Source organism: Emydura macquarii, unplaced genomic scaffold (genome assembly GCF_026122565.2).
Source record: "Emydura macquarii macquarii isolate MOO-44397 ecotype Brisbane River unplaced genomic scaffold, CSIRO-AGI_Emac_v2 contig_2768, whole genome shotgun sequence".
Lineage (NCBI taxonomy): Eukaryota > Metazoa > Chordata > Testudines > Chelidae > Emydura > Emydura macquarii.
Window position 1 is genome coordinate 11830597 of NW_027132905.1, and position 14124 is coordinate 11844720.

The 14124-nt window shown below is 43.6% G+C and overlaps 1 protein-coding gene across 3 annotated transcripts in view; it reads right to left on the reverse strand.

Annotated features, from left to right (window-relative positions):
* Positions 1–14124, reverse strand: part of SHROOM1 (shroom family member 1) — a 61597-nt gene that overhangs the window by 9571 nt on the left and 37902 nt on the right. For all 3 annotated transcript variants that reach the window (XM_067566234.1, XM_067566232.1, XM_067566233.1), the window contains exons 2-3: positions 5008–7804; positions 2248–2318 (exon numbers count right to left, since the gene is read on the reverse strand). In XM_067566234.1, coding sequence (XP_067422335.1) covers positions 2248–2318; positions 5008–7695 — 2759 coding nt within the window. In that variant the 5' untranslated portion in view covers positions 7696–7804. The remainder of the gene's footprint in view (positions 1–2247; positions 2319–5007; positions 7805–14124) is intronic.

Sequence of the window (14124 nt, forward strand, 5' to 3'; positions counted from 1 at the left end):
GGTCTGACCTAACTGCTAGGTGCTGTTTTTGCCAGAGATCGGATGGTGGAGCTATGCTCTCAAGTGAGAAGAGAGCTGAAGCTATGGTGGTTTGCAATACCGAGTCCTTTACTGTAAAGACAGCGGCTCAGCTTTGAGCCCTTTTCATGCATATTTTGCTGTACATTTTACATCTTTTTTTGTTCCACAAAAAGGCAACAATGATTTTGGGAGGCCACGTAAAAGGAAAGCTGATGATCTGGGGAATAAATAACCCTATTCTAAGGATGTGGGACTGCAGGATCACTAAGAAAAACCAGAACTAGAGACGTGCTGAGCACCTGCAACTCCCACTAAACTTCTCAGGAGCAGGCCCTGAAGCGATCTCTCTTCAGGTAAAAGCCTTTAGATGGAAGATGAATGTATCATCTCTGTGGGGCAATGGCTGTATTATGCCTTGCTAACTTAACTGACATCATGTGGAGGTTTGACGTGGCTCAGCATTTCAGAACAGGCTCCCAGGCAACACTGTCTTTTCTGTGCTGCTACAGCGGTCCCTGGTGGCAAAAGCACAGAGTTACTGCCTTTGGCCAACATTTCTCAAAAGCACAGCCCCTGCCCACATCCCCTTTGGATCTTTCTCGCTTGGAAATAAGATATCATTATTTCAGCCATTGCCACGTAGGAGGCACAGAGGCTCGAGAGGGAAATAAAAGAAGCAGAATAAAGACAGCCATTCTGAAGTCTACTTCCCCGCAGTCAAGTGCGCCTAACATAACATAATAAAGGGCTAAATCCTGTGGTCCTTCTTTAGTTTTCACTCCGTTCTTATTCCAATAAAACTCCCCAGGATGAGGTCAGGACAGCTTGAAAACTGGATGAGGACCTCAGGATTAGCCTACTAGATAATAATAAATACTTGGCATGTGAATAGCACTTTGCATCTCCAAAATGTTGTACAAATATGAACTAACTGATCCCACAGCACCATTGTGATGCAGAGAGGTATTGTGATCCCTCACAAACTCCGCTAAAAAACCTCAGACTGAGGGGTAGCATGGAGTGGAGGGAAGAGCCCAGAGCTGGGGGATCAAACTCCAGATTTCTCTGCCACTGACTCCTTCCAAGGCATTGGTTAAGTCTAATCACCTCTGTGCTTTGGTCTCCCCACTTATAAAATAGAGAGAACACCACTTCTGTACCTCACGGGCGTTGAGAGGAATAGCCAATATAAAGGAAGTGCTTTGAAAATGAATACTGCTTTTAATTTCTGAATTAAGCAGGATTTCCTCTTTGTGGTCTTTTAAAAAGATTAAAATCTCTAAATGGTATTTTGTACATTTTGGGCCTAATGCTGAAAAGTCCTGAGGGCCTACAATTCCACTGGCTTCAAATGGGAGTTGCAGGTACTCAACACCTCTCAGGATCAGACTATCCATTTACATGTTCCTGAGGTAGATTTCCAACCCCCCATCCCATCCCATCCCCTCCCACAAGACCTCAGCAGTTATTAAGGCCATGATGAGACTATCAGTGTCTTTTGGGATTATCAACCCTCATGTGACAGCGCTGCCTTGCTGAAAATGCAACACTGCATTTTATTTGCATTGGAGAGCCTCCTCGAGTTGATGTGTCAGGTTCCAGCTGAAGTGCTGTGAATTATATGGTACTAGCATCAGCCTGTGGGGCTATGGAAGTTCAAAGATTCATATATCAGACCATTTCACAGGTGCCTGAACTACCACTTAATGAAAAGTCTCTCTACTCAGGCCCTGTCCACACTAGGACTGAAGCCATGCTAGAACCAGCTGCATCTAAACACGACTGATGCAAGCAGGGTTTTACCACCACTTGTCTAACGGAGTGGCCGTGTCTACGTTCTGGATTTTCACAAATTCTCCCACTGTTGCTTTAGCACTGGTGCAGCTCCTTGGCTGCACACAACAGGAGGAACCTCCATCTCTGCTGTGAGTCCCTGTGGCTGAGTTCTAGCAGCACTCTCAACGGTTGTTAGCACTAGTGGAGAGCCCTGCTAGCAACAACTGTGTTGTTGCTAGCTAGCACACGTTTATTTCCAACATTGGCAGGACCTAGACTTCCAAAAATATTAGGAAGCAGACTTCCATTAGGAATCAATCACACTGTAGGGCATCAAAATTAATATCACAGTGATTTTGTTATGCAAAGAATCAGAGGGAATGTAGTATTTGAAAAAGTTTCCAAAGCAATGTTCATCTGGAGAGAGTGGAGTAGTTCTCACAACCTTACCTGGGGATGTTGGGATAGTTTTCACAACCTTGAACTGAGGATGCCGGGAAAGTTGTACATCTATGAAGGTCCTGAAAATGCAGAAGACTTATAGCAGCATTGTCAGACTATCGCTTTTGTGTTCTCAGTACCTTCCCAGGCCTGCTACCTTCTAAGGTGAAACTCAACAATAGCTCAGGTGACAGTTTACTAAGCATTTTAAGTGTTTCTATTTCCTTTCAGTCATGTAATTCCCATTATTCTCTCCCTAGTTAGCCTCAGTTTTCTTAGAAAAACATGTGTTTATTAATATTCCTAGATTTACACACAAAACTGGGATTTCACCAGCACTGCTCCATGACAGGAGAAGCACCAAGAAAGGTACATTTTACATGGCTAAGTAGAGAATTTTACACAGTGATCAACCCTGCCCCACAATCTAATGAAGCCCAGACCTTCAATAACGTTTCATGGTTGCTGAATCATAGAGTGTTTTGGATTGGAAGGGATTCCTAGTGAGTTGCCCGGCTCACCCCAGTGCATAACAATGGTTATTACTGGAACTTAGATACTGCAGTGAGTGACACCCAACAGATACATCAAATCAAATTGATTCCATTATCCCTAAACCATCCAAACTAGATGGGTTTTTCTGCGATAGGAGGCAGTCAAAGCACATACTGAACTGATTATCTATAGGTTCTTCTCAACTGTGCAGCAATCCCCTCTGCTTATCAGAGAATCTATTCTCTCCTCCAACCCAGAGAGAACCCACCTATTCACTGCCTTCTCAGGTCTGGTTCTGGGTTACTCTTCACAAGGCTAAGCTCTAACATGCTCACAGTTTGAAAAATTCAAAGCTGCGCCATGGGAACATGATGTTGAATGATCAAATAGATAGTCTATCAGCATCGCAGGTGACTATTATCAATACAGGAACAAAATATTGACTCAATCTTTGCTTGTCGACAGTTCTGAAAATAGGCATTTTTGGTGGGAGTTTCTTATCTCAGTGGCAGTTCCATTGGCTGGAAGACTCTAATGGTGAAAAAAGGCTCTCCCTTCTCTTTCCCCTTTGCCTTTGTTTATTTTTTCTTATCCTCTTTTACAGTAATATTGACATATATTGTCCTCCAAATTCTGGCACTGAAAAGTGGGTATTTCTCCTCTGGCACTAGGACAATGTTCACTGAGCATGTCAGAAATAAAACAAATGGCCTATTTCACCTGTTCCAGCAGACTTCTAAAGGGTTAGAGTTTGCCAGAAGCCACATCAACGTATTTTTTAAACTCAAGTCAGTTGTGGCAGGAGAAAGGGCAAAAGAAATCATCCCTAAAGACTCAGCATTGTGCTCTTTTATGGCGTGTGGTGAGCTGGCTGTTGGTAGAGAACTGTATCACATGCTCTTCACCACAGTATCTGAGGTATTAGATAGGAAAATATAATAATGGGTCTCAAGTTGTAATACCTGAGCCATAAGTAGCCCAGAGACCTTTTTGCTGACCCCAGAATGAGTAATTCTGAGATCTTAGTAGCGTGAGAGGTCGTGTTATGAGAGGAGATAGGTCCGAGGAAGGTTCTCTCTCTCTCACCAAGTGGAGAACCACAAACTCAGGAAAGAGAATCCTCGAACCCATAAAATAGATTGTAAAGTAAACAGTGACGAACCAATATTAATCCTGTGCCAGGCTGCAGGGTCCATGAATTGCTTCTACCTGAGAAAAGCAGGAAATCTAACTATCCCAGAGTATCCCCCCCTCACTAGCCTCAATTTTTTAAAGTGGATGCGTGTGAGATTTGAGCAAATTGGGAAGGATTCACAGTTGCAACAGACAACCAGGCAAAACTCAGTGGGTTTTGCTGAGTTTTACTTTGAGATTCTGAGTTCAATTAAAAGTCAATAGTGAAATTCAGGTCTGGGAAGGAAGGCTTCACAAGAGCCAAAATAGACAAATAAATACATACATAAATAAAATATTTGCACTAATTCTGTCAGCTGAAACCCACTGATTTCTACATGGCTTTGCTTTTCAAGCAAAATAAATAAATAAAATAAAAATTGAAAGGTGTTTCCTCAAAAGGCTTACCCAGGAGAAAAGTTTCTATTCTGGTTTCCTCAGGGACACTTGGGATGCAGCAGGTTTGCAGGCTACCCCCTCTACCTCCTTAGTAGCCCACCCAAATTCCTCTCCTGAAGGTCACATTAGGCTCAAACCCAGCAGTCTATACCTGTGGAGTTTTCAGATGAATTTTTACTTGCGTTGTCTGTTTGTCCCTGAAACAGCATGGAATACTTAGCATGTAAGTGCTTTTATCTGTGGCAATGCACTTAAGTTTTCAACCATCGGCAAACTTGGTAGCAATTTGATTTCCATTAAAAAATGAAAATCTACAGTTTGTCTGCAAAGCACTATACATGCCTATGGGGCTTTTGATAATAATTAACAACTATTGTCATTAATTAAAAATAATATTTTAAAACATTTTTGGTAGGATTGCTTTTAGAACTCCAAAAATTAATTGTATAGTCTCTATTTTCTAATCTATTCCTCCAACCACACTCCAAGGGAGGTATGTACATATGGCTTGCAAACAACTGTGATGTTTCCTATAGAATAACAAACACAGCATCCTCCCTTTTTAATTCCAGGTTACAAGAATAGGCTATAGCTCACAAACGGTCAGATTATTAATTCCTTAGTTCCATTGGTGAGCAATGGGACTATTCTTGTGATATACTCACCAGTATAAGCAAAGTCTGGCCCTAATATCTTTCTTACCTGTACAGGAGAAGGAGATGATTTTAATCGTTCTCGACCTTTGCTGGATGCTGAAGCCCCTAATTGGAGATTTTCAGATGAAGCACATTTGTCTGTTTCCCTGACAGAATCCTTGGATTTTGAATGTACTGTCTCAGTAGCCGAAGAACTAGCACTGTGCCTATTGGTCCAGATCCCTGGAACAATTAAAGCAGGGAAGGGTTCTGGAATTCTTTCTGGAGAGAGAAATTGGCAGATTAACTCATTATTTTGGATATTTCTGCCGATATCTGGGTTGGAAGTCTTAGCATCATGAAGCCTCTTAGCTTTTGAAGGCCTCTTCTGCAGGGGCGGTTTGTGCAGAGCACTAGCAGGCCTCTGTGCAATCTTTCGTTCCATGTATTCAATAAGTGCTGTATGCTGGATTTGCTTCAGCTCAGTCTTGGAGAAATTTGAACTGGAAAGCACACTCCCTCGGTTTTCCAGAATCTTTCTTCTGGTTGCTACTGCATCTTGTTCATTAATTTCATCTGACCTGAGCCCTGCGCTTTCTTCCCTCCATGGTACACCCTGATCTTGCTGATCATCCAGTTGATTGAGCTTCTCAGGTTCAGAATAGCACAGTGTCTTTTGCTCTTTTGTTATCCTTTTTCTTCCTCCTATTCGAGCAGCTTGTATCCTCTTTGTTTCTTCATCTTTGCTGCTGTTTTCCAGAGACTTGGGAGGAGGAATCAACTTGGCATCCTCATTTGCACTGGATAATGACAAAGATCTGAGATGTTCAATTGAAGGTCTTTTGGAGGGTTTCTGCCTCAACCTAATGGGCAAGCTCATCTGTAAATCCTTTCTTTTGAAAGAAGTTTCTCTCAGGACCTTTCTTTGAGCAACTTTAAGTTTTTCCCTGTAATCATTCTTGAAACTCTCATCCACCGATGAAGCAGAGCTCCCCAGAATTACATCACCAGTCTCATTAATGGTATCATTGCCAGTACCCTGATGGAGGTGTTTGTTCTTTCGAAGCTGGTTAGTTTCCCTTTGTATCTCAATAGGCTCTGCGGGGACAGGGCGATTACTTCTTGGAGAGCTCTTAGACAAGTCCCCGTTTGGTTGAGTGTGATTTTTGTGACTCAGGATGGTGGTGTTTTCCCCACCAGACAGATAGTAAAGGAGGGGAGTTGTCTGCCTGTTTATCTTTTCACTGGTAGCAGCATCCCGAGGCTGCCTTTCAAGCTCCTTTTGAAATTCAAGTTGGTGTTTTTGCTGATGAATGGGATTTAGGGTGTCTCCTTGCTGCGGGTTCATAGTCAGGTCAGGACCACTCTTGTTTGCTTGTGTTTCTCTCCTGAGTCCATTTAGAAATTGGGATAGGGAGTCCCTGTTTGGTCGGTAATAAGACGTCTGGTCAGCATGATCAGAAAATTGCTTATTTCCAAAATCCAGTTCCCCTTGGTGAGTAGGCTCTGTTTCTGTACCATCCAAGCTGCGGGACAGTGGTGATTTCTGCAATTTGATATGTTGATTGAAAAGCAGTTCCCAAACATCTTTTCTATTTTCTTCTTTGGAGCCGGAGCACTGAGTCTTGTTCTCAGAGATATTCAGTTTCTCAGACACATCTTCACTTGGAAGAGGACTGTCCATGTATTTTAAGCCTGCACTGCTCTCCAGTATATCCTGATCAAAGCTTGAATGTGCTTCAGCCCAGCGTGAGCAATGATTGCAGGGAAACTGTCCCTCTTGTTGGCTGGATTCTGACACTCTGCTTTGCAGATCTGCTTCTCTAAAGGGTGGTCTGTGTACACCATAGGCATAAAGATACTGTTTGTTCTCTTGTGTATCATTAACAGCATTGAGGTTGGTATGCAGTGGATGAGAGGACTTAGAGTTCATCTCCTCAGGAATTTTATAAGCAGAATTCTGAGTACAAAAAAGCTTTGGGATTTTAACCAAAGAATCAGACTTTAAATATTCTTGAAAAATAATAGAGGAGGGTCTGATGAAAACATGAGGCTTGTTTTTCTTTGTGCCATCTTGGGATGGATCCAACTCTTCACTTTCCTCGGTCATTAGCCCCTCATTCTTCAACCTGGATACACAGTTTGGCACTGAATCAGAGGGGAGAAGGACTTTGCTGATATCCTGAGCACAAGTAGCTAGTTGCACAGTGTAGTCAAAATGATTTCCAGAATTAGATTTACCTCTTGTATTTTCAAAATTTCTGGTAGCTTTATAGCTATGAAGTCGTGATGGTGGATGAGGAAGGGAAATTGGGGGCGAAGCCAGAGGTGATGGTGGCTGATATAAAGTCCCATGGATAGGACTGCTTCTGTATTGTCCGCTGAGCCCAGTATTGTCAGAGTTAGACTGACTACTCAGCTCCAATGACTTGTGCTGATCTGTGTGTTTAGGATCAGAGTTTATTGCACTGGGATTATAAATACCTCTTACATATTCCAAGTCCATATATGGTAATGGCTCTAAGGGCAGACAATAGTTTTCATTATAATATGATGGAGAATGATAGTCTGGAACATTTGAGCCACCAGAGAAAGAGTTGTAAGCAGAGTCTACAAGGTGGTCTATGCTGCTGATGGACTTAAGTGGGGAGAGCCTGTTACCATAATCAGGTGAAACCACCGGCTCCAACAGTTCTGCAATTCTGCCAGCTTGCTTGAGGTTCCATCTTTCTATCTCATTCCCATAGGAAGCCATATCCACTAACAACCAGCTCCTCCAGGAAAAGCATTCAAATTAAGTCTCCCTGCTTGTGACTCAGCGCATTTCATTGTAGTTAGCACATTTTATGTGTAGGTAGATGATCCTGGAAAGAAAAACAAACATTTGAAACACAGCCATAGAGAATGATGATTATAGCTTTAGACAGAGCCATAACTAGGCATTTTAATGCCTGGGGGTGAGCAAGCATATTTCCACCCCCTACCATTTTTTCCCTTCATTTCTCTGCCCACTTTTCCACTCTTGCGACTTTGCGCCCTGGGCGGCTGCCCTGCCCACCACACCCTGGTTATGACCCTGGTTTTTTAGAGACTATGTACTAGATCCTCAACTGGTGTAAATTAGTATATCTCCTTTGAACCTGAAGTCAATGGAGCTGTGCTGATTTACATCAGATCAGTGCAAACTGGTCTGGCTACAAGTCTACTTGCTCTATTAACCTTTTTAGATGAATATTTGGAGCCCAAGCTTGTACGACTTCCTGTATATTGTAGCTTTATAAAATTGAATCTGCTACTATATTTAAGGTATCATTTCTCTATATCAGCTTTTCTCCACAACTGAAATGAGTCTGATTCTGACCTTCCACAAATTTTACACTGGTGACATTCCAGTGGAGTTATTCCTGATTTACATCAGTATAATTGAGAAAAGAACCAACCCCAGCCATTCTCAATGTACCAAACTATAATACATCCTAAATCCTTTTCCTTTTGCTTTCTATGCTTGTTAGTCTAAACTACTATCTATTAGGAACTGATTTTCAGATTAACCAAATAGAATTGTTTTATAGGAAGGAATAGTGATTAATCATCTTTAACTGTATAACTATCACTCTCCTTTCTTAAGTAAATCCAAGTCTGGCTAGCACACACGAGCCCCAATGAAATTAATGTCTTTTGTCAGCATCTGGGCTTTACATAAGGATACTGTATATCTGGCTTGCATGTCTGAAGCCCTATTCTGCTGTGTTAATATTTAATTACCTTAACCACACCAAAAGACATGGCTATATAAACAAAAATAAACTAAGGAAGGTTTGAAGAGGTTCCTGTTATATTTCTAAGTGTAAGTATTGATATTTAATGGTACCAGAAATTGCTGACATCAGTGATGGTGAAAAGTAATTCAGCAAAAGTCAGTAATAATCGGACCCTTTGAAAAATGAAGAGTCCAATATTTTTGCACAAATCTTCCCCCAATGGCTGCCCACCAGATTGCTGTGAGGGGACTCCCACCTCTGGTTTTCCCTGGTGTTTTAAACTTCCCTGGGTCTTCGCAGGTTGCAGCACTGCTACCTCCATTGGCCTCTCTGGCACATTACTGGCACATCAACTCTGTCTGTTACCTCTTCAAGGAAATGGATCCCTTCAGCCCACCTGGCTAGGCCTCCAGAAGGAGCACTGACCCCCAGGATACCTCAGTAGCTTAAGCACACTGTCTCCCAGAATCTCACCAAAGGTGTGAGCCATCTGGATTACAGTTTAACTCTCTTAGGAGGCACTTTGTGGTTGTAGCATATAATGCACAGACACTTTCCCCAGAGTTCTACAACACAGTTGCTCTTTACTTAATCAAACAAGAAATACTCAGATCCTGTAGCGAGGGGGTGTGGCCTCTCTCAGAGATTGACAGGGAGAAACCCTCACCACCCCTTGGTGGGCGGAGCCAGGACGCCTGCCCACCCGAAACAGAAGGGCGGGTCAGGAAGGGGAAGTATTAAAGGCGAGCTCTGTAGCTCAGTTGGGCTGGAGTCACTGGAGGAGAAGGATGTCTCTCCCCTGTTGCCCACCCCAACTGCTGCAGCTGCCTAGGATGCTGGGGAGCTGCTGGAGCTACCTGCCACCTGGTATGCTGAGGAGCTCTTGGTTGGGATTTCCGTTTGCTATCTAGCCTGGGCAGATGGACAACAACCCTGAGGTCCAGGTACCCCAGGGTGGGAATGAAGGAGGTAACAGACAGTAGTCAGTTGTATTGTGGCCTGATACAATGTCAGCATACTTTGGTTGGGACCCTACTGATTCTGCCACTGCTTGGGCCCTGGGCTGGGACCCACTGGAGTAGGGTGGGCCTGGGTCCCCCTCCCCAGCAACTGACCAGACCCCTGGGGTGGCAGCTACCTCATCATAGACCAGGAGGCCTGATTGCTGGCTCTGCCCTGCCTGAGAGGCCTGAGCTCCTGAACTGTTTGCAGGCTCTGCCCCTGCCTGAGGGGCCAAAACCCCTAAATGCTAATTCCCCCCTTGGAGCTTTTGTCCCCACAGAAGCACTGTAGTGAGGGTGTGAGGCCTCCCTCCCAGATGGACAGGGTGGGACCACCCAAAGCCCTACAGATCCATACAATCAATAATAAACCCTACACATATTTCCCCTCTCTATCTTCCCTTGAAAGAGCAAAGCATCTTCTGCCCATTATAAACTTCCAGTCTCTGCTGTCAGGTGGCTCCCTAGGCAGCATCAATAGGTGACCACAGAATCCGCCCAGGTGACTTCATTGCTAGGTGACATCTCCCCTGCTAAACCAGTTCTCCTGCTTGGCAGCCAGCCTTTTGTCTAGTGCTAATACATTTCAGTGGTAGGGCACATAACTCAACCACCCTCTTTTGGTAGCTTTTTGCCACCCACCTTTGGAATTTCAATCCACCAGGGAGACCAAGGGGTACTAGAGAGGGCAAAGTGCTGCATATTCAAAATGGAGTTTGCAGCTTGGTAAAGATACATACAGAGAGTTCAGAATCTCACATGGAATTCATAAATTGTACAGACAGATTTCCCAAATCTTCACAGTGGGCCATGAAAACTGAACTATTCACAGATGCAGTTGCAATCCCCCTAGCATATGGTTAAGGTGCACCAGCAGATGCTATCATTGCTTGTGCCTTACCTATTCTGAGGCTACACAGGGCACCGCAGCCATTCTAGCACTCTTCACCTACGCTACCTTCACTTTAAATAACTAAATAAAGCTACCAAGCCATGGCATTATGGGCTGGCTTTGCTCAAAGGCTTGAAATGCATGTTGAATAAATCATTTCTACTGCAATTACACAACACAAACAAGGGCCAGCATACTGTCCAGGGGGAAACACTGGTGAGTTGTTTTTTTCACAGGCCGCCTCATGGAGACGCAAGTACCAGTTCATGCCTTGTTTGACGGGTATGATAAAAGCTGCTCATTGCTTCAGTGAAGCTCCCATGTGCCACTTCTCTTCTAGCTCACATCCTGTGAAATCTCTCTTAACTGATAGCAGAGGGACCATCAAAATGAAATGCCAGAGATTCAATCTGTCTTGACAATAGATAGTGCTGTCGGTAGCAAGGTATACATCATGAAGACAGGCAAACACTTTCAGCACTATGAGGTTAGGAACTCCCTTACAAACACTTAAATGCCATGGACAAAGCAGCAGCAGCAGCTAGGAATCCACATATAATAAATATACTGTACATGAGTGTAAAAACCGCCCCACATTTATAAGGCCAGATGTGGAGCACCTGACATTTACACAACGTTCTATTATTGTTTATGATGCATGGGAATCAAGTGTAATAAGCAACATCTCTGCAAGCAGTTCGCTTAAGCAGGTAAAGCGAACTGGCTAAAGACATTTGGAGCTCTTAAATATAACATGGATATTCACACCAGCTAACCCACCTCAGCACAGAACCTCTGGGATATATTCACAGAAGGTACTAAAGCTTGACAAAGTCAGAGAGGACCCATCCAGTGACCTGATTCAGTACTTCCCTTTAAAAACCACACTTACACCTGATGATCACAGTGGTTCTAATTAATTTTAGAAAGAAACAAGATTCTCCTAAACCTTCAGTGCTAAGCTCCTTAATACTGACCTACTTTCCAAAGACATTTCAGTGACATCCAAACCCAGTCAAAGTCTAGATTTTTTTTTTCAAAAAGGAAGAACTCACCAGAATTTTAATCTACAATCCCCAGTGATGCACATTTCCAGCTGGCAGGGGGAGAAAGATTTCACTGGTGGTGATGCTGTTTGAACAAAAAGTCTCACATTCCTGGCTTGTTTCAAAGACAGTCCGGGTATCATTCATTTTGAGCCAAGGGAGAAGGTGGAGAACAGCCAAGCAGGGGGGCAGCTACAAGTTAATTTATAAAAGGAACTTGGACTTGCAAGGCACAGTAAACAAATGAACTAGCTTCTGGGAAAGCTAAAGCAGAACAGCAGCATAGACTGGGAATTTTTGCTGGGTTCTTTGGGGGATAAAATTATTTTCATGCAAAATAATGCAAATGAGAAACAGAATTAACAGAACTATTTATAAGTCTGAAAGATCTACTTGACTCTTGGAAGAGCTCTCCCTATTTTTATTTTAGAGACATACAGACATAGAAGTTAGAATCTGTCCCTGAATAAAGGGGCCACCATGTGAAAATGCCAAGCATAATTGGTTTACTAATGGCAAAACTCCCATTGACTTCAGAGGGTTGGACTGGGCCCAGATTTAAACAGGTCAGGAAGATAAAACACTGGATATCTGGCAAAGAGGGGGTTCCTGGAGCTTTTGAAGCTACAATAGAAAGAAAAATCGAAAGAGACAGAAAGTTTGCTTTGGAAGTAGGGGCAGCAAAAGCACTGACAGAGCTACAGTTCAGAAGTAAGAACATAAAATTAGAATATAATGCATTTACCTTCATACCAATGTTAGATACACTGCTTACATTTGTTAATTTAGCAGACATGGGGCCTTTCACAGACTAGGGGCCGGCAAAGCACACAAGAGGAGCGTGATTTGTAAAGTGCACCGTTGTGCTGCACTCCAACTGCCCTGTGTAGACCCTGCTGAAAGAAACCTGGTTTGGGCTGATGTAGTTCTGTTAGAAATTACATTGGGAGTTGGGCTGCAATGGCCCAACTCTTACAGCAGCGGAGAGGCCAAAGGGTTGGACACAATACTGGTAGTGATTCCTGCCAACTATAAAATGTAGAAAACATCTGTGAGATGGGTGCTTGGCTATATGAAAATGAGTGTCCTGCCGGTCAAGACAAACCAATCTCCTGGACCAGGAGAGTGAGTCAATACCAGGAAGTAAGTTGGTCCTACTCAGGAATCTCTCTCAGTACCCCTCAGCAAAGGTAACTCAGGTTCTTTCAGGATACAAAGGTCTTTGTGGGAAAATGTGCCTGGATGATACCAGGAAGCCTGAATAGTACAGAGGGGCAGTCTGTCAGTGCGCTCTCCCCTGTGGCCTAAAGAATACAGTACTGGTGACCATTTAGCCTTGTTCACAGAAGAGTCCTTGTGCTTCGGAGACACTGAGTCCAGTGCTAATGTTGATGCTGCATAAGGTTGTTCATCAGATGGCTTCTCAGAACCGGGCATCATCTTTTTTAGCTGGTGCTGGGCTCTCGGTACCAGATGAAGTAGAAGCCTCATCAGTATCCATGCTCAGACTCAAATCTCCTTAGAATCTGTATCAAAGGGTAGCTTTCCCCTTCTCTTGGATTCTCATTCTAGACTATAGGGTCTCTTCCTTTTTGTCAGTCTGGATGACTCTGAAGATCCCCCTCCCCCCAGTCTTGCTTACCACAGCAGGAAGAGTCAACGGGTCTCTCTGAGCAGCCAAAGCCAATGTACAGGAAGGAGACTCAGCCCCCACGGTTCTCAGATGACACTCCATCCACAGTAGTTTTAGTCTGTCCTCCCTAAGTTTTTGAGACCTGCTTTTGAAACCTGAGCAGACCTTACACTTGCAAGGAATGTGAGTCTCTCCAAGGCAGCCAAGGCAGTTTGAATACCTGAGGGGGGAAAAGACCTGTAGCAGGTCTGACAGGGCTTGAAGCCAGGGTCTTGGGCATAACCTGTTAGGAGAGGCTACAGATTGAGGCCAGAGGTAAAACAAAGTCACAGACTGGGAAAAATGAAGGAGGGAACGGGGTACCCAACACACAAAGCACAAAATTGTGCAAAACAACAAAACAAAGGAAATTACTAAGAAAAAATAAAGAAAGAGCAATGAAAGAAAAGACAGCAACCTGCATGGCTGCCTATAATGGACACCACAATGCTCTGTCTCAAGCTGCAGGCAGTTGAGAAGGAACTGGAGCAGTGGCAGGTCCACCTTCCCCTGTACACACTTGTGCTGGATCTCAGGGCTGTGTAGGACACAAACATGGACTCCCAGATACTGCTGACAAAAATTTCCGATCAAGAGTGCACGGGCGTGCCACAGGTTGAAGTGGAATACCCATAGGGACAACAACTAGGAGAAGAATTATAACTGAGGCTTCTAGTTCATTCACAAAACTTTGGAAAATACCAGTGTGTTACTTTAGAGGAATTTACAGGTAAGAACATCTGGCTTAAACAAAATAGCCAACACTGAGTGGGACAATGCATGTCCATGCTCTTTGTCTGTTAAAGCCCCAA